Source organism: Zalophus californianus, chromosome 9 (genome assembly GCF_009762305.2).
Source record: "Zalophus californianus isolate mZalCal1 chromosome 9, mZalCal1.pri.v2, whole genome shotgun sequence".
NCBI lineage: Eukaryota > Metazoa > Chordata > Mammalia > Carnivora > Otariidae > Zalophus > Zalophus californianus.
The window spans coordinates 6,578,167-6,605,147 of NC_045603.1; the positions used below are offsets into that span (position 1 = coordinate 6,578,167).

At 55.8% G+C, this 26,981-nt stretch overlaps 1 protein-coding gene across 1 annotated transcript in view; it reads left to right on the plus strand.

Annotated features, from left to right (window-relative positions):
- The first annotated feature begins 547 nt into the window (after positions 1-547).
- Positions 548-26,981, plus strand: part of LOC113922645 (NADH-cytochrome b5 reductase 3) — a 28,836-nt gene continuing 2,402 nt past the window's right edge. Inside the window, exons 1-8 of the mRNA XM_027594797.2 lie at positions 548-693; positions 9,994-10,125; positions 12,963-13,035; positions 13,394-13,500; positions 16,031-16,160; positions 16,625-16,708; positions 16,945-17,030; positions 22,331-22,430. Of these exons, the coding sequence (XP_027450598.1) occupies positions 673-693; positions 9,994-10,125; positions 12,963-13,035; positions 13,394-13,500; positions 16,031-16,160; positions 16,625-16,708; positions 16,945-17,030; positions 22,331-22,430 (733 nt within the window). The 5' untranslated portion in view covers positions 548-672. The remainder of the gene's footprint in view (positions 694-9,993; positions 10,126-12,962; positions 13,036-13,393; positions 13,501-16,030; positions 16,161-16,624; positions 16,709-16,944; positions 17,031-22,330; positions 22,431-26,981) is intronic.

Consider the following 26,981-nt stretch of genomic DNA (forward strand, 5'->3'; position numbering starts at 1 on the left):
GCCCACAGTCCGCTGCGATGCGGTGGGCCTGGGGGCAAACCACTCCCCCCGCCCCCAGGGAACCCAGTGGGACGACTTCAGCTCCAGGCCAAGTGCTAGGAAGACCACAGGGGCGGGGCAGGCTTTGTTGAGGAGGGAACGTTTGACCTGCAGCCAAACAGTAGGCCGGGGCTGGCTCTGAGGCAGTTGGGGACAGTGTCCCGGAGAGAGGGAACCGCGAGTTCAAAGGCCTGGAGGGGAACGGAGCTAAGCAGTGTCAGGACCCGGGGCCCAGCACCGCGCTAGGTGCCTCCGTCAGAGTTTAGGCCAGGCGTGGCCTGGTGGTTTCCGGATTTTATGTTCCGGATCCCATCGAGGGGGGGCGCCATCTTCCCCCCATTCTGCTGACAAACGGGACCCAGAGCCAGCCAACGTCCCACCCCAGGCGGCCCCGCGGGCCATGCCGGCCGCGCGCTCGCGTGGCGACCCCACCGCCGCCCGCGGCTGCAGCGGGCCACGTGCCGTGCGCGGGGTCTCCCGTCGCCCCTTCCCCGCGGCGGCGTGCGGGGCGGGGCCGCCTGGGCCCACTCGGCCCCGCCCCTCCCCCGAGGGTGACGCGGCCCAGGGGCGGGGCCTGGGCGCGGCGGCCGGACTGTCTCGGCTGCGGCGGAGCGAGCACCGTGCGGCGCCACCATGGGGGCCCAGCTGAGCACGGTAGGCGGGGAGGGGCGCGGGGGGCGCGGGGGGCCGCGGGGACGGGGGCCGCGGGGACCCCACCGGCCCGCCCGGCTCCGCGCGTGGCCCGCGGGAGCCGCGGCTCACGCCCCGGCCCTCAGTCGCCGGGACCTAGCCCTCCTGCCCGGGGGGCGTGCGGGCGGCGGGCCCCGGGGGCGGGCGGGCACCCGGCTGATGGGCACGGGGGCGCCCCGCCCGCCCGCCCGCATTCCCCCCCCCGCCCCTCACATCCCGCCCGGTCCCGCCCAGTGGAGGGAGGAGCGGGTGCCTCCGTGAGCCGCGCGAGTGAGGGTGGGAGAGGGTGTGGCGGGGAAAGTTGGAGTGTGACCGAGTGTGCTGGTGAGCGAGTGTGGATGTGCAGGAGTTTGAGAGCGCACGTGTGTGTCTGAGCGTGAATAAATGACACGACTAGGTGTAATGTGAAGTGTGAGTGTGCACGAGAGTGCGTGTGAGTGTGAATGCACACGAGTTTGTGATTGCAAATACACGGCTGAATATGTGAAGTGACTGGGTGTGAAGTGTGAGTGAATGTGCGTGCGTTTGAGAGTGCAGATGTGTGGCTGAGTGTGAATCTACGAAGTGGGGGTGATGGGCAGTGTGAGTGTGGAGGTTTGAGGCTGAGACTGTGAGCGAGTGAGCAGGCGGGAGTGAATGTGTGTGAGAGCATCTGAGAGCACGTGAATGTGGGAGTGGAGTATGTGTGTACTGTGGTCAGGTGGCAGCGTTTGTGGCTTCTCTGGGCCACAGTGACCGCGCTGCAGTCTTGTCTCCTGCTGGGAGGGGCCCTGGGGAGCAGCCAGGCTTGGCTCCGGCTCTCCCGTGAATGCTAGAAGCTGACAGACTTGTGAGCCCCATTTCAGAGATGAAGAAATGCACCTCACACTTGGCCACCTGCCTGTGCCTGGCAGGGCCTGAAGTTGTGGGCTCCGAAGTCCACCATCATGCTGTCACTTTTGGGTCGGCCCAGGGCCTCCACCCCACCTGCCTCTGCTCTTGGATTTCTCAAAAGCCACAATGGCCGGGCTGGGGCCCTGTGCTGCGTGTGAAGGCTGTAGCCAGAGGGCAGCCTCCCATGCCCTTACACGTACTCTGGTCCCTGGTGCTGGCTGGGCGCAGGGAGCAGGCCACAGGCCTGGCACTGAGGACTAGGCCCAGAACCACTTGCCTCCACTGCCATCGCCACCCCAGGTGCCTGGGACTTGGAGGGTGCCTGCTTCCTCCCTCTGGCTCTGTGAGGCTCCTCCTCACGGTGAGGCAAAAGGCTTCTTGGCCTGGGTACTTGCTCATGAAGTTGTGTCCCAGCCCAGGACTCTGGGGGACATTCAGACCAAGGAGCAGCCTTGCCCAGGGCGAACCTGTGGGCATTACTCAGCTTCAGAGTAACGTCCTGACCCTCCTCCTCCATTACTCAACCCCCTGACCCCCCCCCCCTCTGTTCTCCAACGCTTCTCACCTTCTAGCTGGTGTTGGTAGGATTTGTCAGTGCGTCCCCAGCGTGTGGCCGCTCCATACATTTTTGCTGAAGAGCCAAGGCCCTCTGGCAACCCCCTTGTGAGGGGCAGAGCCCTGTCTGGAAGTCAGGAGACTCACCAACTCCACGGCCTCCTCGGTCCAAGGGGCCCACTGAGGACTCGCAGCTGTGCTGGGGGCAGGGGGGCCACAGTCCCAGATGGTAGGCCAGTCGCCCAGCGTCCCCCCCGGTGGCTGGGCAGGAATTGCCCCTTCCTTGTGTGTGCCGTGCTGGGATCCCCACTTAGCCCGAAATACCCACAGCAGACCCGAGCTAGGCCTCCTGGCACACAGTCTCTGCAGGGTCTGCGGGAGGCTGGCCCGGGCTCTGGGCCCCAGACGTCTTATCGGGGATGTGCAGGCTCTGCAGGAGGCCTCCTCCCATACTCCAGGGGGCCCCAGCTGAAGGGGTGGCGCTTGAGTCTGTCAGCCACCTGGGGGGAACACTGGGGGATTGGCCCGCCATCCGGGACTGTGGCTTCCCTGCCCCCAGCACAGCCGTGAGTGCTCAGTGGGCCCTGACAGGCTGACATCACAGGTAGAGTCCCAGACTTGCCACTGTCCTCGCCGCCCTCCCCGCGCCCCGATGTGCCTCGTCTGTGGCCCTCATCCCTGGCCCCAGGAAAGCAGGGCTGTGTCTCCCCTGCTGGGAGCAGCGTTGCTGTGCACCTGCCCCTCCTCCCGACTTCCCCTCCCCCACAGTTCCAAGCCAGGAGCCCCCCTCTGCAGAACTTCCTCCACCCCCTCCTCCACTTCCTTCCACTTCCTGAGAAGCGGACCAGGAGGGGGCTGGACACTCAGATTGCAGCAGGACAGCTGGTGGGCGACAGGCAGGTAAGGCTCAGCACACGGAGCTGCCACCTGGGAGGGCTCAGTCTGCCCACACAGACCTAACCCGGGTAGAGTGGATGCCACGGTCGGTGTAGGGAATTCCACAGGCTGAGCAGCAGGGCAGGGTGCCCCGTGGAGGGTAGCAGGGCTTCCCAGCCCCTCAGCAATGGTGGGCGAGCTGGGGGCTCCCTGGAGACATCCTGGGACTCTGGCTGCCCCTTCTGTGTCAGCAGAGGTGAGGAAAGGCAGGTGCTGGGTTCCCTGGTGGGCAGAGCATGGCCTGGGGGGCATCCGGTCAAGGCCTGGGAGGCAGCTGTCTCCTAGACCCACCCCCGCAATGGCTCCAATGGCTGTGGTGACATGGGTATGTGCGTATGTGTGTGTACATGTGTGTGTCTGTGTACGAGCAGCTCGGCTGAGGAGGAGCTGGGGTGGGGCCTTGGCCTCAGCCGTCTGCCTCCTGTTTACTCTGCCCACTGTGGGCAGGGCTGGGGGGCGGGTGCAGAGTTGCGGGAACCCAAGTTATGGGAACAGGGCATCCCTGCCCCTTGTGAATCTGGCAGAGCCTTCAATTTTTGGGAGATGAAGCCACTGTACCCTTTCCCCTGACTGTGTCTGGCTTCCCTGCTGGCTTGAGCTCCTCAGGGGCAGGGTCCCCTGGCTTGTGTCCCCCGAATCCAGCGTGAGCCCTGGTAGGTGTGCTCCCGGGGGTTTCTGGCCTGAAGGACGAGCTGCCCACAGCGGCCTCCCGGGTAGGGATGTTGTGCATGCCAAGTCCACCTCTGCTCTCTCAGGGGCCACACGGTGCCCACGGGCACAGAGGGGCAGTGTTGTACGGTGACTCAGTGCGTGGACTCGAGCCAGATGCTGGGGTTCAAATCCTGGCCCTTGGAGCAGGTCTATCACTGGGGCCTCAGCTTTCTTGCCTGGAATGGGAGTGGTGATAGCTCCCGTCTCCGGGCTTCTGGATTATGGGAAATAATTATGCGCAAGGCGGCTGTCCGGTGCTCTGCAAAGCCCAGTCCCTGGCAGTGGGCACTGGAAGGGAGGCGGCTGACCTGTATCACCTGCCCACGTGGGCAGCTCCTTCCGGCCATGGCACTGATCCTACCATACCTCTGGAACGTGGGTGTACCTAACAGGATCGAAGCTAGGATCCTAGCCGCCTGGGCCTGTGCTCTGTGGAGGGCTGTGGGTTTTTTAAAAGCAACAGGGTAAGCTGGTAGGCCCATGCCTGCCCGGGAGGGACCTGGCCTCTTGCCCTGGTTTCTGAAACTTCCAGACAAAATAAAAAGAGTCAGAGAAAGACCTGGAGTGGGGGCGGGGGTGGGGCTTGTTGTTGTCCCTTCACAAATTTATCCACAAATATTTACTGAGTGTCTCTGCTCTGAGCGCTGGGGGTGCCGTGGTGATGAGACACCCAGATGCCACCATCCTTCTGGGGCTTCTGCTCTGGGATCTGCTGTTCTCTGTCAGCTGTGACCACATGTGGGCACTGGCCCCAGCTGTTTGAGCCCAGGCTGGCATCCGGGGTCCCCGAGGCTGGGACCTGGCATCCGGAAGGTCTGTGCTAGGGCTGCAGCCCTTATTCAGGGCTTGCCTTCAGAGTTGTTGACTTAGGAATCGTTTTCACTGCCAGTGTTTGTGGACTTGGGGCAGGTGAGAGATAAGTGACAGAAAATTGGGAACCCAAGCCCAGACTTCACCCTGGGCCTCCCTGAGCCTCAGTTTCCTCATTTGTCAAATGAATGCAGTTGGCCTATCTCCCACTGGTGTGGGTGGGTCATAGAGGAAATGCAAGGGAGCGAGCTGCAGGCCAAGGGGTCTTATGTTATTAAACTTGGCTGTGCACTGGGGAAGATAAAACTCCAGGGAGCACGAAACACAACTCCAGCTGGCTCTTCCTGTCATTTCAGTTCATCTCCAGGGCTCCCTACAATGGTGATTTCCTGTAACTTCAGTTTCTCCCTCAACAGTGTTCCCAATGGATATGGCTTCTCTGGGACGGGCCTGCAGAATCTCCTCACCCCCACAGACTTTGCAGAGGGGAGCAGGGGCTGTGGAAGTCCACTGAGGGCCTGATTAACTAGGGAGGGGCTAGTTGAGGAAGATTTGACATTTGAACTGGGCTCTGAAGGATGAATAGGAGTTTCCTGTTTGGATGAGGGAAGAAAAAGGGCATTTGGGGCAGAAAGAAGAGTATGCAAAGGCCTGAGGCAAGAAGGGCTTTTGGCCAGAGTTGTAGCCTTACAGTAAGGGGCCTTGGTGTAGGCAGTGGGGAGCCGCCACGGGTGTTTGAGGAGGGGGTGGGTGCCCTGTTGGCTTGGCAGTTGGGGCCTCATTGTGGGAGGCAGGATATCAGACTGTGGTGGAGCAGGTGGGATTTGGGCCTCGGGCTCTGTGGCCGGGGTCACAGAGAGGGCACCTGTCCTGGGAGGTGGCCTAGGAAGAGCTAGACAGGCCTGGTGTTGAGTCCTGGCTCCACCCCTTGACTTGCTGCAGGACCACAGGCAAGTCACTTAACTGAGAAACAGGGACAGTAGTGTCCCCTGTGAGTGTGGTCCTCTGAGGATTGGCTTTGGTGCGATTGGGGCAAGATACTGGCCTTCCCTGCGTCTGTTTCCTTATCTGTAACCTGGTGATAATCATGGAGCCTCTGGCCTGAGGTCGAAAGGAGGGTTCTCCCAGGTTGCTCACGTCCCATTCCCCGAGCATTGCCCGCTCGGAAATGTTTGCCGGCCTGTGCTGTGTGTGGCCTGTTCCATCTCCGCCCCCCCCACGCCCACCTCCCCAGCCCTAGATGGGACCGTCCACTTGCAGTTGAGGAGGGTGGGGCTTGGAGAGGCTGAGATTCTCTCCTGAGGTCCTGAGCTGGGGTTTCAGACCTGGGCCTTCTGACCCCTGGGTTCAGGGCTGCCAGCCAGGCCCCTTAATGAGACCCAGCATGGGCGAAACGCTGTGTGGTGCCTGGGATACGGTGGGTGCTGGTTAAATGGGCAGTGGCCAGAGACCCCTGCCACGTGGCCCCAGCCCCTGCTGTGATGGGTGGGGTTGGAGAAGGAAGCCCTGGCTGGCTCCCAGGGGCCTTTCCTTCAGACTCATTAGTCACAGACCAGGGGCTCTGTGGGGTGGGGCCTAGGCTGTACCCAGCCTAGAGGCCCTGCCCGGAAGAGAAGGCATATTGTTCTGAGCCCAACAAAGGGCCTGAAACCACAGCTGCGACAAGGTAACTTGAAGCTGCTGGGCCAGTTTGGGGAGCAGGGGCCAGGCCTGCCATGGGATCTTGTGCTTCTGCCCTTCCTTCACCGCGGTGTCCCGTCTCCCCGGTGGTGGAGGCCCATTGAGGACGGCAGGAAAAAGCTCCTGTGTGTGCACCCACATTCCTCTGTGACCTGGGCGCCCCCATCTCCTCTCATACCCCGGCTCTCCCAGGAGGTGGGCAGAGCAGTAGCTCTTACCTACCTTCTACAGATGAGAACACTGAGGCTCGGAGAGGCCTCAGGTACTCAGCCAGAGCGCCCTCCCTGGGTTGATAGAAACTGGGGAATCCTGGCAAGGCTTCTAGGAAGCCGGGGAGCCGTGGGTTGGACCTTGAGAGGTGAGGGTCCTCTCACCCAGCCACTTCCAGGTCCATGCTCTGCAGAATATGCTATCTCCAGAAGCCCACAAAGGAAGCAGAGAGGCCTCCATGCAAGCAAAGAACTTGGCTCTGAGCTTCCTGACAACCAAGTAAAAAAGGGGAACTTGTAGAATGATGGTAAGGAGAACACATGGTCATTTGCTGAGAGAATTAAAGTCAGGGAGGTGTGCTAGTGATGCTTGGAGAACAAAATGTGAGCCAGCTTTCTGGAGAAGCAGTGTTCTGTGTGGACTTTTGGATCTCAGCCTCACTGTTCAAACCACCAGTGTGGGCTCCTCCCCACCCCACCCCCACTTTTTATTTTGAAATAATTTCAAACTTACAGTAAAGTTGCAGTAATGTGGAAAGAACCATTGTATACTTTTTGCCCGGATGGACCCAGTGTTAACATTTACTATATTTGCTTTATTGTGGGTGTGTGTATATTTTATTTATTTTTTTAACTATTTAAGTTACAGGTACGATGCCCCTTTACCCCCTAAGGACAAGGCCTTTCTGTTGCCTAATTACAGGACAGGGATCAAATCAGGAAAGTAACATTGATGCAATGCTCTTACCCTTTTTTTTTTTTTAAGATTTGTATTTATTTATTTGAGAGAAGAGAGAGAGAGAGTGAGACAGCGCACGAGTGAGCAGCAGGCAGAGGGAGAAGCAGGCTCCCTGCTGGGCAGAGAGCCTGATGCAGGGCCAATCCCAGGACCCTGGGATCATGACCTGAGCCAAAGGCCGACGCTTAACCAACTGAGCCACCCAGGCGCCCCTGAAATGCTCTTATCTAATCCATGGGTCTTAATTCAGATTTCACCCATTGTCTCAATATTGCCCTTTATAGGGGTGCCTGGGTGGCTCAGTTGGTTGAGCCTCCGACTCTTGATTTCAGCTCGGGTCCTGGTTGTGAGATCCAAGCCCATTTCCGGCTTTGCGCTCAGCAGCGAGTCTGCTTGAGATTCTCTCCCTCCCTCTCTTCCCTTCCCCTGCTTGTGCTCGCTCTCTCTGTCTCTTTCTCTCAAATAATAAATAAACCTTAAAAAAAAGAAAATATTGCCCTGGGCGCCTGGGTGGCTCAGCTGGTTAAGCGACTGCCTTCGGCTCAGGTCATGATCCTGGAGTCCCGGGATCGAGTCCCACATCGGGCTTCCTGCTCAGCAGGGAGTCTGCTTCTCCCTCTGACCCTCTTCCCTCTCGTGCTTTCTATCTCTCATTCTCTCTCTCTCTGAAATAAATAAGTAAAATCTTTAAAAATAATAATAATAAATAAAAATAGTTTCTCCTTTAAAAAAAACAAACAAAAAAAAGCATTGCCCTTTATAGCTGTTTTATTTCTGATGCAGGATTTAGTCCAAAGCCACGTATTGCATTCTGGTGCGCTGTCTCTTTGGCCTCTGTATTGGTTTCCTAGGACTGTAACAGTCACCACAAACTGCATAAAACAGCAGACGTTATTCTCTCACTCTTCTGGAGGCCAGAAGTCTGAAATCAGTGTGTTGGCAGGGCCACCCTCTCTGAATGTCTAGGGAAGGGTTCTTCTTGTCTCTTCCTGCTTCCGGTTGCTGTCAACGATGTTTAACTTCCTTGGCTCGTGGCCACCTCGCTCATCTTTGTCTCTGTCTTCATGTGGCCTCTGAGTCTTCTTTCTCTTATAAGGACACTTGTCATGGGGATTAGGGCCCACCAGAATAATCCCAGATGATCTCATCTCAAGATCCTTAGCTTGGTTGCATTGAGAAAGACCCTTTATCCAAGTCAGGTCACATTCCCAGGATCTGGGTGGATATATCTTTGGGCCACCATTCACTCCACCAGAGCGTCCTTTAATTGGGACCAGTTCTCCGACCTTTCTTTGTTTTTTTGTGCTGTTGACATTTTTGAGGAGTCTTGGCCAGTTGTCCTGGAGAATGGCCCTCACTGTTTTCCTCATGGTTGGTTAGAGGCAGATGAAATGATCCCATTTCACAGATGGAGAAACAGCTCAGAGAGGCTAAGTGATTTGCCCCAGGACAAAAACAGCTAGAAAGAACAGGTGACCAGTTGTCTTCCTCTGCAAGGGTGTTCTCCCCAAGTAAACTGAAGCAGTGAGCTATCTGGCCATGGGATTTGGGTTTTCTTTTTTTAAAAAAATCTAAACACCGGTGCCTGGGTGGCGCAGTCGGTTGAGCATCTGACTCTTGGTTTCGGCTCGGATCGTGGTCTCGGAGTTGTGGGATCGAGCCCCGCATCTGGCTCTGTGCTCAGCACAGAGTCGGCTTGGACTCTCCCTCTCCCTCTGCTGCCCCACCCCGTGCTCGTGTGCTCCACCCCCCTCTCATAAATAAATAAATCCTTAAAAAGAAGTCTACTTTAAAAAATAAATAAAAATCTAAACTAGCTCTTAGGGTCTTTGTGAGGTTGAGATATGATATGGGGGGCAGGGGGCTGGCAAGGAGGAGCCTCTCAAGGTCACGCAGGAGAGTGAGCATGGGCCCGCTGTTTGAGTGGGATTGGGGAAGTGAGTGCACTCAGGTTCATGTTGCAGCCCCCCACCCACCCGCTGCTGTGTGACTGTGGGCAGGTTGCTTCACCTCTCTGAGCTGCTTGCTCATCTGTAAAGTGGTGGTGATGACAACCCACTGAGGGTTGTCCTGAGATGAACGCCCGTGTGGGGCTCATCATGGTGCTGAGCAGTAGACTCCGTGTTTCAGGGGACCTTGCAGATCATCTGGTCCGGTTCATTTCAGAGAGGGGAAGGGACTTAGCCAGGATCCCACAGCCAGCAAGGAGCAGAGCTCCCCAGCGCCCAGTTCAGTGCCTCAGCTGTCTCTCCCACCTTAAGGCAGAACTCGGGGCTCAGGGGTGTGTCTGTGTAAATAGAGCTAGCGCTCAACATCACTAAATAGGACCAGGGAAGTTGACTAAAGGAAGGGAAGGAGGGAGGGAGAACAGATGCACAGTGCTCAAGATGAAGCACAATTACTTGTGAACTTTACTTTGAGCTTCCTGGCAGCCAAAGTGAAAAGGGACACATGCTCTGTTACGTAGCTTTCTTTGTCCCGGTTCCTCCGGGAAATGGAGCTTTGCCAGTGACTTAGGAATGCGGTGATAGGTTTCATGTGCCTGGGTTTTATAACTTTGCCCAGACGGCACCAGAATGGGTGCTAGGATTCCCTGGGTGAGGATGGTGGGGAGAGGCTGCTCCTCGCAGAGGGGACAGCATGAGCAGAGGCCTGGAGGTACGGACCAACTGGTGTGTCTGCGGGAAGGGCAGGGGGCAGGCCCCTCCCCGTGCCCGCACTGACCTCGTGGGTCTGTTCCTGTCATTTCAGTTGGGCCACGTGGTCCTCTCCCCAGTCTGGTTCCTCTACAACCTGCTCATGAAGCTGTTCCAGCGCTCCACCCCGGCCATCACCCTTGAGAGCCCGGACATCAAGTACCCACTGCGGCTCATCGACAAGGAGGTGAGTGCCCGACACCGTGGGGGTCTGGACCCATGGAGGCCCCTCGCCCTCCCTGCCAGCATCACAGTGTTTCTCAGCACCTGCTGTGTGCTCAGGGCACCGGCCCCCGCTCCAAAGTAGGTCCTGTAGTCCGCCCTTCTTATAGATGGGAAATTGAAGTGATGGCGCCTTCTAAAGTTAATTGTAAGCGTGCAGAAGGATTCAAACCCAGGTCTCTGACCACAGAGCCTGCTCTCCGACCCACGCTGTCTATATCCCACGGAAAGCCAGAACAAGAGGGACCCTTCGGGACTTTGGGGTCAAAGCGCCCATTTAACAGATGGGAAAACAGAGGGCAAGAGAGGAGCAGGGGGGCATTGGAGGTCACACCGTGAGTTAGGGGTGGAACCAGAATTCAGGCCTACCCCTGCCTTGGTCTCAGGAGCTTCCCAGCCCAGTGCCCCTTTCCTTAAAGTGAATGACTCCTCCCCGCCCCCAGGGCCATCTACCCCGGGCCTGGTGCTTGTTGGACCCCGGTATCTCTTTCTCTGTGCAGATCCGTGATCCCGTTACCTCGCTACGGGGCTCCACCCACCCCTCTGGAAGGCTCACTCTTGCCCTCCTGTTTGACCCTTTTCCTTTTCAGACGTCTGATCGTGATTGAAAACCATCCTCTCCCTCCATTGACTTGCCTCCCTATAACAGCTGCTTTTCTCCCTCCTCTCCCTCAGCCGAGCCCCTCCCTGCTGCTATTTCCAGCCACCGGCAGCTGCCTTGGAAGGGTGTGACAGGGAGAACTGAGTCATGGAGCAGAGAAAGTCACCTGCCAGGCCCCCGGCTCCACCCTGAGCTCCAGGCGACTCTGAGGTCCCCTGAGGCACAGGACCCGGAGGTCACAGACAAGTCAAAAACCAAAGACAGGGGGAAAAACAAAACAAAACAAAACACTTCCCAGAGGCTTTTACCAGGCTTTATCTTTTCGTTATGTTTTATATATGTTTTAACAATTTTAATTCCAGAAGGAACGTATGGCTTATACGTGCTCACGATAAAAATTCTTTGTGAAGTATTAAGGTCCCATCCCCTGCCACTCCGCCTCCGTGTGGAGGGTCCCAGTTCACGGGCCCGTGTGAGCCTTTCCTGGGCATCACATTCATATACGTGGATTTGCAGAGTTTTGGGCGTGTATATACTTACTCTCACTTTTTTAAGAACCTGATTTTTTTAGCCAGCCATACAACATGGACACCTTATCACATCTCACCTGAAGCTGGTTCATTATTTTTGATGACTGTCTAGTATTTCCCTGTAGGGATGTTGCACAGTGGACCCACCAGTCCCTTTTGATTGAGCCGGAGGTTAATGTCTTAGCAGTTAAATCTGCCGCCTCCCCTTTGTAGCCTAGTGGTGGCTTTTCAGGGTCGGCAGGTGGGTCCGCTTTTTGGTACTTTTGCTAAGCTCCCCCAGGGGCACAGGGAAGCCCCCGCTGCTTGCCCTCCCCGTACCTGTTGACCCTCAAGGTCCCCCTGAAGCTCTGGGGGTCGACTGCTCGGCTCATCACGGCCAGCAGCCTCGTGAACGCCAGCACCGTGCTGAGCCCCGCACAGAGGTTAGCCTCATGATTTTGATGTGCCCTGCCACTGTCATCCAGCCCAAGAATTATCAGTGTCTTTCCCTTGTTTCTCTTCTTCTTCCAAAAATTGTCTGGTGTGTGGGTTTCTGACCTTGATTGAGCCCTAGGACCAATGGATAATCCTGGAATCTGTTCCCAGGAGGCCTGGGGGCTCAGTTTGCGTGGAGTGCAAGGTTCCCCGGGGGAGGCAGCCTCAGGCCTGGGCTGCTGGGGTGGAGAGACTGCTGGTTGTGTCCTGAGTGGTGGCTGGGCTCTGGCTTTCTGAGACCCGGGCCTCCTGGCTCTGCTCGTATGCTTCAGGGACACTCAGAGTGATGCTCTGCTCCTTTGGAGGAGTCCGCTGTCCTCCCTCCAAGTGATGACACTGTGTCCGTCAGTGACCTTGCCACGTCGCCTGGTCTCGTGTGGGCGCGGACCAGTGCTGGACAGCGGCCTGCCTTCTGTGCGGCCCCTCCGCACCCCTCGTCCTGGCCGCACCGGGTGCAGGAGAGACCCCACAGGGGCCTCAGGGGGCTGGGGTGCCGGGCTTGTTCCCGGCTCTGACCACAGTTTACTGTGGGAGACTTGTCTCCCCTGGCCTTGGTTTAAGACCGCTTAATGGGGATTCGGGGGCTTGGGTTCCGGCTCCTTTTTCGGCCCAGCCTGGCCCTTAACCAGCCTCTGCCCTGCTCTGGAGGGGACATGGCTGTCACCTGCCCATCCTGTGCAGGGTGGACGCCTGGCTTAGGGCTCAGCCGTGGCCGTGACCTCGTGAGCAGTGGGGCTGGCACGCTTCCTGCCCTGTGCAGCCCTGCAGCAGTCACAGCCGTCCCTCTTCTCAGGGGGCTTTTGGTGTAATCTGGAGCCCCTCTCTGTGTCCTCGGCCCAGGTACGCGGGCCTTGTCTCAGCTCTGCCCCTAGTTTGCCAGCCCAGGGCCCGAGGTCTTCGTGCCACCCCAGGACATTGCCCAAGCTGATGGCAGGGTTGGATCTTCCCTCTTGCCCCCAGAATTTTCTGGGCCATCTGGCAGACTCCCTTTGGGATCCTGAGTTTGCTCCCTACCCTGATCACCTTGCTGGGCGGCCCCGGGCGGGTCCCTGCCCTTCCTGGGCCAGTGAGAGCAGAGGAACACGTGGTGTGTGTCCGCGTGTGGCATCAGCATCCCCTTGGGTGGGTGGCACGGGGCAGGAGCAGCTCTGAGGGCTGGGGGAGGTGCGCCGCCCAACGGCTCGGGTCTCTTTGCAGCTGATCAGCCACGACACCCGGCGGTTCCGCTTCGCCCTGCCGTCGCCCCAGCACATCCTGGGCCTCCCTGTCGGTGAGTGACGCCGGGGGCTAGGTCAGAGAGTGGGAGCTTTGCACTTGAACTAGGGAGAGTGGGGAGGGCTTCAAGGTGACAGCCACACTGGGCCTCCAAAGATGAGTGTCCGAATGAGAGGGGAGATCCCCGGTGTCCCCGGCGGTGTCCCCGGCAGGAGCAGAGGTGTGGCAGCAGGAAGCTGGGGCCTGATGGGAATCCCGGGGGGTGGGGGCAGGAAGGGGGCCCTGGAGCCCAGGCCAGGCTGGCCTTTGAGGACAGGGCGGGGCACGGGGCGATGGCTGACTCGACCCAGCACAGCCTGCAGAGGTAGTCCGTGGCCCCTTCGGGACCAGAATCACCCCTCCTCATCCTGCAGGCCAGCACATCTACCTCTCAGCTCGGATTGATGGAAACCTGGTCATTCGGCCCTACACGCCTGTCTCCAGCGATGATGACAAGGGCTTTGTGGACCTGGTCATCAAGGTGAGGTCTTGGGGCCGCAGCCGTGTGGGGGCAGGAGTGACCACATCCCTTGTGATCTGGTCTCTGAAGGCCTGGTGCTCCCTCGTGCCTGGTTTCTGAATGAATAGCAAACGGGAGTTGCCCAGCGCCAAGCCAAATGTGGGGGCTTGGCAGAGGGCAGGATCTAAGGACAGATCATCTGCAGAAGGGAAACGGGGAAGGTTGACCAGCTCGTGCAGAGCTCACTTGCCTGCTCTTGGACGAGCAAAGCCTAGGGCACCGGGTGTCCGGTTGTGGCCCCAGGGGGCCCGCCCCAGCACACTCAGTCGCACGGTCTCAGTGACCAGCCGGTCCTTTCCTGAGCACGTTTCCCTCAGAAACAGTCCAAAGCCCCCTCAAGAGAGGTGTGAGGAGCTCAGGTCATTGTCTGGGGAGCTGAGATCCCTCATGGGTGAGGGGTGGGTACATGCTGTGGAAGAGATGCAGCCATTAGATCAGAGACGCCCAGAACAGCCAGCAAGGATCTTAAGAATCATCACGTTGAGGGGCACCCAGGTGGCTCAGTTGGTTAAGTGTCCGACTCTTGATTTTGGCTCAGGTCATGATCTCAGGGTTGTGCGATCGAGCCCCCATGGAGTCTGCTTGAAATTCTCTCTCCCTCTGCCCCTCCCCCCTACTTGCACACTGTGCTCTCTCTCGCACGTGCTCTCTCTCCAAAAAAAAAAAAGTCATCACATCAAGTGGAAAGAGAAATGACAACCATAGCACAGTATACTTTTGTGAAAATTAGAAACACAAACTTCACAGAACGATCCACGTTCTCAGATTACACGTCCAACAAATGGGAACCAGCCCAGGCCAGTGGAGGTGGGGTGTTGGAGACCCTCCCAGGAAAGGCCCAAACCCCCATGGCCACCCTGGCTCAGCACTCCTGGGGGCCAGGCTTACTGTCCTAACTCCACTGTGTGGGCTCCCTCACTGGGCCCCTTGTGGGCGGAAGGACAGAGGCGGAGGCCCCGGGTCTCACAGGGTCCTGGAGTGGCGCCAGGTCTGTGAGGGCGGAAAAGGAGCTGGGCCTGGGTCCCTCCTTAGCTTAGTGTCATTTAGATTGTGCTGGGTGCCCAGGCCCAGGCTCGGGAGCCTGTCTTTGCCTGGAGAGTGGATACCCTTGCCCCAGGGGAGAAGCACATGAAACTGAGCACCAGGAATGGCACAGAGTGGGGCGGGTGGGGTGATGGGAGCTGCTCCCCTGAGCAGGTAACAGAGGGCCGAGACGTGGAGGCCGAGGAGGTGTTGACCAGACAGAGAGGAAGGAGAAGGACCTTCCTGGTGCGAAGGCCCTGAAGTCAAAAGGAGGCTTAAAGACTGATGCAGCCAGGGGCGCCTGGGTGGCTCAGTCGTTGGGCGTCTGCCTTCGGCTCAGGTCATGGTCCCGGGGTCCTGGGATCGAGCCCCACATCGGGCTCCCTGCTCGGCGGGAAGCCTGCTTCTCCCTCTCCCGCTCCCCCTGCTTGTGTTCCCTCTCTCGCTGTGTCTCTCTCTGTCAAATAAATAAATAAAATCTTAAAAAAAAAGACTGATGCAGCCAAAGGGCAGGGGCTTCGGAGGACTAGGGGGGATAGGGAGGCAGTAAGGTTTGGGGCTTTGTCCAGGAGGAAAGGGAAGGTGTCGAGGGTCGGAGCATCTGTTCTTGTTGGAATCCCTCCAGCCGGATGTGGAGAAGGTGTTGGGGGTGGGCTGGGCTCCAAGTAGAGGATGGGAAACTCAGGAAGACCAGGCCCCTTCTGGCTCAGAGACCTCGCTCCCTGCTCCCCATTGGCCCCGGACAAAGGTCAGAGTCCTGGCCTGCACATGGCTCTGCCCGCCTCTCCCTGTCCCTGCGCTTACCCCACGCTGCCCCCCCACCCCCCTCCCCCCCACCCCCCGTGCTGTGTTCTCCCTGCGGCCCAGGCCTTTTGGGCTGCCTGTCTGCCTCTCCCTCCCCAGCCGCCCCTCCCTGCCCATCACTGCTGCTGGCCCCTGGAGCCCAGCACCCTCAGCCCGGGGCAGGTTGAGCTGCACGCCCTCAGGCTCCCTGTCTCCGTCTTGTAGCACTTCCTTTCTTTCAAAGGGGAAGTCCCACAGGGCACAGGGAGGGAAGTTGTTCCAGAAACGCTGTTTTTATGACAGCACAGAATGGAAAAAACCAAACATGCACAGGAGGGAGCTGAGCCCACTTCCCAGAGCCTTTTCTGTGCTGACAGCGTGGGAATCTCCCACCGGGAGCGGGCACAGAGACCGTTCTTGGCCGAACGTTAATACATTAAGCCCGCGAGTTGGGAGCCTTGTTCACCAGGCTGACGCTTTGTGTTCAGAGGGGATGTTAGGGAAAAGCAGACTCCTGGGGGGCTGGCATGCAGATGGGTGAGTTTAGATGGGTGGACAGGGCCTTACGTGAGAGAGCCACACACAGGCCGCAGAGAAACCTGAAAGAGGCGCTCCCTTCCCTCTGGGGCCCAGAGCTCAGCCTGCTGACCCTGGGAACGGGGCCTGAGGACTGGGTGTCTTGCAGGTTTACTTCAAAGACACCCATCCCAAGTTCCCTGCTGGAGGGAAGATGTCCCAGTACCTGGAAAGCATGAAGATTGGAGACACCATTGAGTTCCGGGGCCCGAACGGGCTGCTGGTCTACCAGGGCAAAGGTGACTTGGGTTGGAGTGCCCGGAGGCCCCGGTGGGCACAGTGAATGCTGGGTCTGCTGCCGTCTGGGTGGGTGACCCTTGTTGGGCAGCCGGTCTCCTCTCTGGGGCCTCCGTTTCCCCGGCTGTATAGGAGGGAAGTTGGCCAGCACAGGGGTTGCAGACTAGCTGCCCACAGACCGGCTTTGTTTGACTGAAACCAAATAAGTGAAAGCATCGAGCCAGAGCATCTCTGGCTCCCCAGCCTCGCCGCTGCCCCCTGCACCATCTGTGGTGGGAACGAAGGGCCCATCTTCCTGCTCCTCTCTGCTGGCTTTGTCACCCTCCCATCCTCTCCTTACCCCCAATGGTGGCTGCCCGCACCTCAGACCCCCGAAGTGGGGGCAGGTGCTCCAGCCCGTCTGGCCCCAAGCTTGGCATGTTTGAGAGCTGGGGTCTCCCCATCTCCTCCCTGCTCCTCTCCGCAGGAAAGTTTGCCATCCGTCCAGACAAGAAGTCCAACCCTGTCATCAAGACGGTGAAGTCTGTCGGCATGATTGCAGGAGGGACTGGTACGTGGACCCTGAGCCCCTTGCTGAGCCTCGGCAGGCAAATGTCATGGGTGGGGTTCAAGGTCAGGGTCAGACCATGGGACGGGGCACAGATTAGAAGCAGTTGTGAGCTCCCCGAGGTCAGGAGCCCAGGCCCGCTTGTGCTGACACGCCACTCCCTGCCTGCCTGGGCCTGGGCCTGTGTGCACGTATATAGCAGGTGCTCACTCAGCGTGTGGGGGGCTGCTGTTTTGCAGGCATCACCCCAATGCTGCAGGTGATCCGCGCCATCATGAAAGACCCACATGACCCTACCGTGTGCCACCTCCTGTTTGCCAACCAGGTCAGTGGGTGATCCCAAGACGTGCAAACCGGGCTCCTGCAGAGAGGGGGTGCAGGGCCCTGCGAGGCACCGCTCAGGGGGTCTGTGCGGCTCCGTGGCTGAAATGTGAGGGTGCTCTGAGCGTCCTGGGCACGGGCAGCCTTCCTGCAGCTGGTGGGGGTAAAGGCTTTTCAGTCTGGAGCCCAATGTCTGCCCCAAGTGGGGCTGCTTCGGGGGCCGAGGGGGTGAGACCCGTGGAGCACCCCCCACCCTGGGATTTGCTCCCTGGCTGCTTCCTCTGAACTTCAGCACTCGGCCCACAAACAGAGGTAGGAACCCAGCGGTGAAGTGGAAGAATGCTGGCCTGGGCTGGGGCTGGGGCTGGCCTGGAGCCAGAGGGGCCAGTCCTTAACAGAGGGGCCGCGAGCACAGCTGCAGGCAGGCCCTGAGCTTGGGGGTCTTGGGGCCGGCTCTGGACCTGGTCTCTCTGACTCCCGAGTGCATGTCCTCCTGCCCATGCCTGCCCTACCGCCTGTCTGCCCTGGCTTGTTGTGTGACCTTGGAAAGACCACTTTCCCTCTCTGGGCTCCGCTCCCTCACTGTGGAATTAGCTGATGAAACAAGGTCACCCCAAGGGTCTTTCTAGGTTTAGTGTTTTATGAAGTGAGTATGTGGATTTTGCAAAGTGACACCCCTTTGGGGGAAGGCCATGGTGAGACACCCCTCCCCCAACAGCGTGGGGGCCGCGCTCAGGCCTGCTGCGCCTCTCAGATACGGTTCAGGTCAGCTTGTCCCAGGGCCCCTCTGGCCCAGGCTCTGTCCCGTTCATCTGTAAGGTCCTTGGACTCCCACAACTGCAGGATACTGCCCTGAAGCCAACTGAGGTGGCTTTGATGAGGCCCCGGGGTGGGTGGGAAGAGCCAGTAATTCCAAGCGGGTGGGGTGGGGTGGGGTGGGGGGATGGCGGTTCCACTTGGTGCTGCTGGGCTAGTCTCTGGAGGCTGTCACTCTTGTGTCGCCGGTACAGGGCATCCTCAGGCCTGTTAGCTCACTAGCCAGGGTGGTGGAATTGCTTACTTTATAGCTCTGAGCTCAGATACCCAGAGAGGTGCTTGACCGGCCGGGCTCACAGGAAGTAGTGGGACCGGAACTTGAGCCAGAGCGTATTTTATGAAAAATAACTATTTTAGAAAATATCGTCCCGTTTCACATGTTTACAGATCTTTCTAATGTCTGGCTTACTAGAAGCAGCTGGATTCCATACCTTTTTCTTTCTTTCTTTTTTTTTTTTTTTTTTTTGCATTCGGTTGGGGCAGTGTGGCAAGTCACATAGCCTTTGGAAGTTGCAGTGTGTCCCCGTGATGGCAGGAGAGTGGGAAAAAAAAGCAGAGAAGGTGTTAGTATTATGTGAGGACCAAGTGTCCGTGCACAACCAAGAAAGTTTTGAGAAGAAAGAATAAGAAGGATGAATCTAGCCTGCTGGATGGTGCCACTAAAGCATCAGTGTTGGGAACCGTGGCTCCTGAGCCACACGTGGCAGCTGGGCTTACTGGACTTAAAGCATTTCTGGTAACATAATGGAAAGTCTACACTGTGCTGGAACATGCTAGAACATGTGGCTATTTACATTTAAGTTAATGAGGATTAACGAAAATTTACAACTCACTTTCCTGGTTTTACTAGCCACGTTTCATGGGTTCTGTAGCCACCTGTGGCTCGTGGTTACTGTCTGGGATAACAGATCTAGAACATTCCCATCCCCATCATTGCAGAAAGTTCCGCTGAGCAGCACTGGCCTAGAAACAGGCCCAAGTATATACAAGGCTTTGCAGGTGGCATTTCAACCCGAGGAGAGGGATGAAAGGAGTGTCGGGTTAGTTGCTATGAATTTGGAAAATGCAGGGCAGGTCCCTACTTTAACCCTCCGGTAAAATGAGGTTTAGGTTAAAAATATACATGTATGTGTAGACACACACACACAAACACACACACACACACAGAAACACACACAGAAACACACACACCACACCACACACACCACACAGACACCCCCCCCCACACACACCCCCACACACACACACCACACACACACCACACCACACACACACACCACACACACACACCCACCACACACACCACACACACACCACACACACACCCACACACACACACCACACACACACCACACACACCACACCACACACACACACCACACACACACACACCACACACACCACACACACACACACCACACACACACCACACACACACACCACACCACACACACACACCACACACACACCACACACACCACACCACACACACCACACACACACCACACACACACACACACACACACACACACACACACACACACCACACACACACACACACACACCACCACACACACACCACACACACACCACACACACCACACACACACACACACACCACACACACCACACACACCACACACACACACCACACACACACACACCACACACACCACACACACCACACACACACACACACCACACACACCACACACACACCACACACACCACACACACACACACCACACACACACCACACACACACCACACACACACCACACACACACCACACACACCACACACACCACACACACACACCACACACACCACACACACACCACACACACCACACACACACACACACACACACAGAGGGGCACCTGGGTGGCTCAGTCATTAAGCGTGTGCCTTCGGCTCAGGTCATGATCCCAGGGTCCTGGGATCGAGCCCCGCATCGGGCTCCCTGCTTGGTGGGAAGCCTGCTTCTCCCTCCCCCACTCCCCCTGCTTGTGTTCCCTCTCTCACTGTGTCTCTCTCTGTCAAATAAAATAAAAATCTTTAAAAAAAAATGTACATGTAGGAAAGTGAAGCTTTAGAGGGGCTAGGTGCGCATTTTTAGGAGTACTGAATGAATGAAGGAGGATGGGCAATGTAAGCAAGACACGAAAGGAGAGCCCATTGGCTTACAAACGAGAAAACCTTACAAATAAGATTGATAAATAACTCCGGGAAAAATCCATACCTCATCACCAATATAGAAAGAGTCTTTTCAGACTAATAAGATACAACTAGAGCCAGTGACAAACTTACCTTTTTTTTTTTAAGTAATAAAAAATACAGGCACCTGGCTGGCTCATTCGGAAGAGCACGCAACTCTTGATCTCGGGGTCATGGGTTCGAGCTCCACATTGGGCATAGAGATTACTTAAAAAAAAAAAAAAAATGAATGAATGAATGAACTTTAAAGTAAATACATAAGTAAATAAAACATGAGATTTACTTTCCATCCATCTGATTGGCCAAGACTAAATGGTTATTACCCAGGGCCGGCAAAGGCGTAGGAAGAGGGATGGTGTTGGGTGCCATTCTGGTGTGTGAATGACTGAAACCTGTGTGTATCGAATGCCTTACCCATGTGGAGTTTTCTGCCCCGAACTCCACTTTCTGAGATTTATCTGAGGAATTGGTAGGGCAGTGAGGATGGGCAGAGAGACACTGTTTATGAAGGAGGGTGTTCAAAACTATTTAAATGCCCTTCGGTGGAGAACAGATGGTCCCTCTGTCCAGGGCAAAGCTGGGCAGCTGGTAAGGGAAGCGCAGGCGCTCGGAGGCTGATGGCACGTGGAGGGTCTGTGACATGTTCTTACCTTGGAAGAGCAGGTGACAAGGTGGCATGTGTCCTCTGATCCCATTTTTGTTAAAAAGAAAGTATATGTACTTATTAGAAAGCAAAGTCTAAAAGATACACAAAAAATCCTAATGCTTGTTATCTCTGAAGACTATCAGGGGATTTTTCTTTACCTCCATATTTTGGCATTTTTTACGCAGAGCTTGTCCAGCCTGAGCCCTGGCCCTGTCCTCACTCGATCAGGGCAGGAGGGGCCCACTGCCCCCCTGAGAAATGGGAGAAACGAGGGGCGCCTGGGCAGCTCAGTCGATGAAGTGTCCAACTCTTGATTTCAGCTCTGGTCTTGATCTCGGGGTTGCGAGTTCAAGCCCTGCATTGGGCTTCCTGTTGGGCACGGAGCCTACTTTAAAAAAGAAAAGAAGAGAAATGGAAGAAACAATCAACATCCTCCTCCCTGGGACCTGCAGAGACTCATGCCTCCTGCCTGCAGCCCAGTTCCTGGAGGGGAACGCTGAGAAACCAGACCTTTAGGGCCCTTGTGAGAACAAGTACACCTTGAGCTGGGTCAGTCCCTCCCGTCAGCAAGACCCCCCTCCACGCAGTGGATACTCAGGAAATATTAATTGTTGTGGCTTCAAATCATCCGTCCCTTCCTGCTCAGTCCCTGCTGTGACTCGCCCGCCAGTAGCCCCTTTCGCTGAGCGTGTCGAGGTCCCGTGGGAGCAGAGAAAATGCATCCCACCTCCCCCAGGTCTGCCTCCCTGGGGAGGGCCATGCTGCCCCAGCTCAGGGGCTCAGTAGTGTTTTGTGAGTAGGCGATCCCTTCTGGTTGACAGAGCCCTTTGGCCCCCAGTTTATAACAGTCCCATGAAGTCCATCACGCTGCCACTGGCCCGAGGAGCCCCTTCTATCTGGGAGTGACCTGGAGACTCATGAGGCAGAGAGGCCTGTGGTCAGAGGGGCCATGTGAGGAGCAGGTCGCTGATGCCCCTGGGGAGTCTAGGAAGGCTTCCTGGAGGAGGTGACACCAGGCTGAAGGACTGGCCACATGGAGCCAACTGGATGAAGCTGGTGGGAGCAGAGAGTGGGGAGCTGTAGGCCACAGCGTAGGTGAGACTGTGGAAGGAGCAGGTGTGATTTGGGGACTAGTTGCCTGCATTTCCCGATTTAAGGATGTGCAACCCAAGATACCAGAATGTAAGGAGGCTTATCTGAGGGATGGGGGACCTGTCACCAGAATCAACTGCTATTTTAAGTGGGACAGGCACTGCGCAGGTTTTGGCCTATTTGCTTCGGTCTTTCCTTGTTCTGTAGTTGACTGCACCTGTGTTCAGCTGTTTGCTTCCTCCACCCGTTATATGGGGGCACGTGTCCCCACAGTGGTAGAAACCATCTGCAAACGCCATTTGTAATGAACATCATCTGCAGCTTCGAGCCGCTCCTCGGGCGAGATGGGCAGAACGGGGCGCACGTTTCCAGGAGTCTGGGTCAGCTCCGCCAGGCTGCTGTCCTGCAAGCTTTGCCAAGTGTGTGGCCCACGGTGGGCGGGATGATGAGCCATTTGGGCGACGAGTGTCTCCAAGGGCAGTCCCTCCTGACCTCTGGGCCCTGTCCCCCCCCCCGCCCCCCCGCCTCCCCAGACTGAGAAGGACATCCTGCTGCGGCCCGAGCTGGAGGAACTGAGGAACGAACATTCTGCTCGCTTCAAGCTCTGGTACACCGTGGACAAGGCCCCTGAAGGTGAGAGACAGAAGCGCTGGGTGGGCTGGGCTGGGTGAGGGTGCTGGGCCTTCGACTCGCTTGGTCTCCGATGGTGCTCAGGGTGGTTTGGGGAGAGGGAGGTGGTGTGACCCCATCTCACAGATGAAGGAGGGGTCAGAGAGGAGAAGTAAGTGTCCCACAACCCCCAGCTAGAAAACACCAGAGCCGAGACTTGAGCTCGCATCCTCCTCCAGAGCCCAAGGCCTTCTGCCCTTGCTGGACAAAGCAAGCTGGCCTTCTGCCCTTGGTGGGGGGCTCACTCTGGGGCAGGTCAGCAGGGTCACTGCGGGGGGGGGGGGGTGGGGGCAGCTGCGCCCGCTATGCGGTTTGTACCCCGTAAGGCCTGTTACACTGTTTTCTCCCTGGGTCTTGGGGGCCGGGCTGACCTACAGCGACCCTCCTTCTACCCATGCCAAGGTCCCGCAGGAGCAGCGAGTGAGGGCTGCCTCCCAAGCCTGAAACAAGGCTGCCCTCTGGGAGTTAAGTTCTGCTTCATTCTCCTGCTGTAGGTAGAGATGTGGGTACAAGAAATACCTCAATTTCTTCTTTGCTGTGAGAAAAGCAGTAGCTCAGGCTTCTTGGTCTGTGACACTGATGATGTTTGGCCGAGTGGTGCAGTCCTTCTGTGTGGCTGCAGCCCTGTCGGTCAGGCCCTTCTACTTTTCAAGAGAAGCAGGGACCTGCATCACCACGGGAAACTTCTAAATGTTGGAAACTGGACATTTTCGAAGCACCCTTACGGGCCCCAGTGTGTGATCGGCCACCCTGCCCTTGCTTTGCCTCCCCCCTCCTCCTGGGGCCCACAGTTCCCCAGGGCTCAACCATGGTGTGGGGACACCCCACCTCTGCTTCCCCTAGAACTGAGCAGATGGGGTCTAGGGATGGGCATCCGTCTCATGAGTGCGTCATCTGGACCCATCCCCGAGAGAGGAGCCGTCCTTCTGGGGTGATCAAGCTGGGTTCTGGGCCTCCTGGCCAAGAGCTATGGGTGGGCCTGGTTGGATTGTGGACCTGACAGCAGTACCCCGAGATCTGTCGCTGGCCAGCCGTCCTGGACCAGCCCATCTGAACCAGGCGCCTTGTCCACTCTGTTCCTGAAGCTGGCTTGGCCCCGTGAGCTGATGTTCTAGTGGGGGCGGGTGAACAGGAAACAAGCTTACTAGCAAGTTACAGAGTCAAGTAGCAAGTGGTTAGTGAGACCAGGGAGAAACAAAGCACAGTTGACCTTGGGCAACGCCAGGATTCGGGACACTGACCCCCGTGTGCAGTTGAAAATCCGCATAGAACTTTGACTCCGCGAAAACGTAACCACTCATAGCCTACTGTTGACCAGAAGCCTTACCAAGAGCACAAACCATCCATTAACAACACCTGTTTTGTATGTCACACATGTGGTATTCTTACAATAAACTGGGCTAGAGAGAAGAAAATGTTAACAAAATCATAAGGAAAATATATTGACAGTACTGTACTCATGGCCAAAAATGCACATATGAGTGGACCCGTGCTGGTCACCCCCCCACACACACACCTCCCCGCTGTTCACAGGCCAGCTGTAGGGTCAGGCAGGGAGGTCTGGCAGGGCCAACGAGAAGGGGAGTTGCTCCTTTTCCAACAGCAAAGAAAGGAATGTTTCTTTTGTATCCCTGTCTCAATCAAAGGTGGGAAACTGGTGTTTCCTCCCTGCGGGGGCGCATGGAGGGCAGCCTGGTCCCTGTGGCCCGCGGGGGAGGGGCCGGCGCTGACCCCTGGTGGTGACACATGGCAGTGCCGCCACTGGAGTGCTGCCTCTTGGGGACCCGTTTGAGCAGCAACCAGTTACCCACCAAGGAGGACTTTGGGCGGGTGGTCTCGCATCTCACACTTAGGTTTATTATTACCCTGAGCCACAGTTCAAGAGGAGTCGCGGTAGTGCTACAACATTAAGTATAAACTTCAATCCTACGTGCTGAGAAAAGGTCATGGTAGCAGGTGGGCTGGGCTAGTGTGGCAGTGAAGGAACGGGGAGTGGGGTGAGCTCACGTGGCAAAGACAGCTGACCTGCGTTTCCCCACAAAGCCACCTTCGGTACATGTATAAAGAAAAATACACTATCTAAAAAAAATCCTGGTAAAATTGAGCTATCTTCTATACCTGCACATTTTACACACTAGCAAATATAGCTTAGTCCCGTGCAATTTCTTAAAAATAGACTTAAACCTCCACCTGTTTCTCCGTCCTGCCCCCCGCCCCCCCACCTCTGGCAACCAGCAGTCTGTTCTCTGTATCTGTGAGCTTGGGTTTTTTGGTTTTGTTGTTTTGTTGTTTTGTTTTTTTAAAGATTCCACATATAAGTGAGCTCATACGGTATTTAGACTTTCTGTCTGACTCATTTCACTTAGTATAATGCCCCCAAGGTCCGTCCATGTTGCCACAAATGGCAAGATTTCATTCTTTTCTATGGCTGAATAATATTCCATTGTATTGAAGGGGTTCAGGACCGCCGCTCCCCCCCCCCCACCGCGCTGAATGTGCCACTTTGGCATGTGGATTATCTTGAGCTAGAGGCACTTGAGACCCTGCTGAGCTCAAGAGAAACTTTGATCCCTTCCTTAACTATACAGAAGAATCTAAATTGGCGGTCTTTCCCAGAATAAGGGCTATTAACAGAGGTAAATTTTACCTGAGTGATCCGTCTGTAGGGTAGGGCAAACATCTACTTACCAAACATCTGCTCTTCTTATCACCCTGTGAAATGCATTCCTTTCCTCCGAAATCCCAGACCCCTGCCCCCTTCTCCTTCGTTCAGAATGACATATATACCCCATTTTGCCTGACTGTCTTTGGAATGTCCGTGTCTGTGTGGATTCCCTGTATGTACGCTATTAAATTTGATTTCCTCCTGTTAATCTCTCTCATGTCAATTTGATTCTTAGCCCACCTAGAAGGACCTTGAAGGGACAGGAAATCTTGCTCCCTGACAGTATTTATAACACACTGTCTTTACCCACGTATCCATTAATGGACATTTCGGCTGCTTCCCTATCTTGGCTGTTGTAAACAATGCAGCAGTGAGTGAACATGGGGTGCAGAAATGTTTTTGAGTTAATGTTTTCATTTTCTTCAGGTAAATACCCAAAAGTGGGATTGCTGGATCACAGTGTAATTCTATCTTTAATTTTTTGAGGCACCACCTCCATACGGTTTTCCAGAGTGGCTGCACCAGCTTGCATTCCCACCCACAGTGCACAAGGGTTCCTTTTTCTCCACATCCTCGCCAGCACTTGTCTCCTGTCTTCTGATGATGGCATTCTGACAGCTGCGAGGTGTGCACTTGAGCAGAATGTGTGTGTGCTTTTGGATGGAACGTTCTGTAAATGTTTGTTAGGTCCATCTGCTCTAACGTGTTCCTTAAGGCCAATGTTCCCTTATTGCTTTTCTGTCTGGGTGACCTATCCATTGATAAAAGCAGGGTATTAAAATCTCTCACTATTGGGGCACCTGGGTGGCTCAGTCAGTTAAGCGTCCAACTCTTGGTTTCAACTCAGGTCATGATCTCGAGGTCATGGGATCGAGCCCCGTTTCGGCCTCTGTGCTCAGGGCAGAGTCTGCTTCAGATTCTCTCTCCCTCCTGCTCCCTTTCTCTCTCTCTCAAATAAATAATCTTTTTAAAACATCCCTTACTATTAGTGTGTTGCTATTTCTCCCTTTAGATCTGTTAGTATTGGCTTTATATAATCAGGTACTTCTATGTTGGGTGCGTAAGTATTGACCAATGTTATATCCTTGTGAGATTGGCCTCTTTACCTGTATGTAATGCCCATCTTTGTCTCTGACTTCCTCTCGCTTCCTTTTCATTTCCATTTGGAAAGAATATCTTTTTCTGTCCCTTCACTCTCCGTCTGCATGTGTCCTTACAAACATCTGAAGTGAGTGTCTTGTAGGCAACATGTAGATAGGTCTTGTTTGTTTCCTTCTAATTCCAGTGTAGTTAACGTGCAGTGTTAGACATTTCAGGTGTCCAATGACGTGATTCAACAATTCTCTGCGTCACTTAGTGCTCATCATGACAGGTGTCCTCTTCAGCCCCTCACCTGCTTCACCCATCCCCCATCCCCCTCCCCCGTGATAACTATCTCTCTGTTCTCCACAGTTAAAGAGCCTGTTTTCTGGTTTGTCTGGGTTTTTTTTTCCCCTTTGTTTGTTTTGTTTCTTCAGTCCCGTGTGTGAGTGACATCATCTGGTATTTGTCTTTCTCTGACTGACTGGCTTCACTTAGCATTATATTCTCTAGATCCATCCATGTTGTTGCAGTTGGCAAGATTTCATTCATTTTATGGCTAATATTCCATTATATACACACACACCACATCTTCTTTATCCGTTCATCAATTGATGGACACTTGGGCTGCTTCCATAATTTGGCTATTGTAAATAACGTGGCTATAAACATAGGGTGCGTGTATCCCTTTGAATTAGTGTTTTCGTATTCTCTGGGTAGATACCCAGTTGCATGATTACTGGATCGTAGTGTAATTCTATTTTTAATTT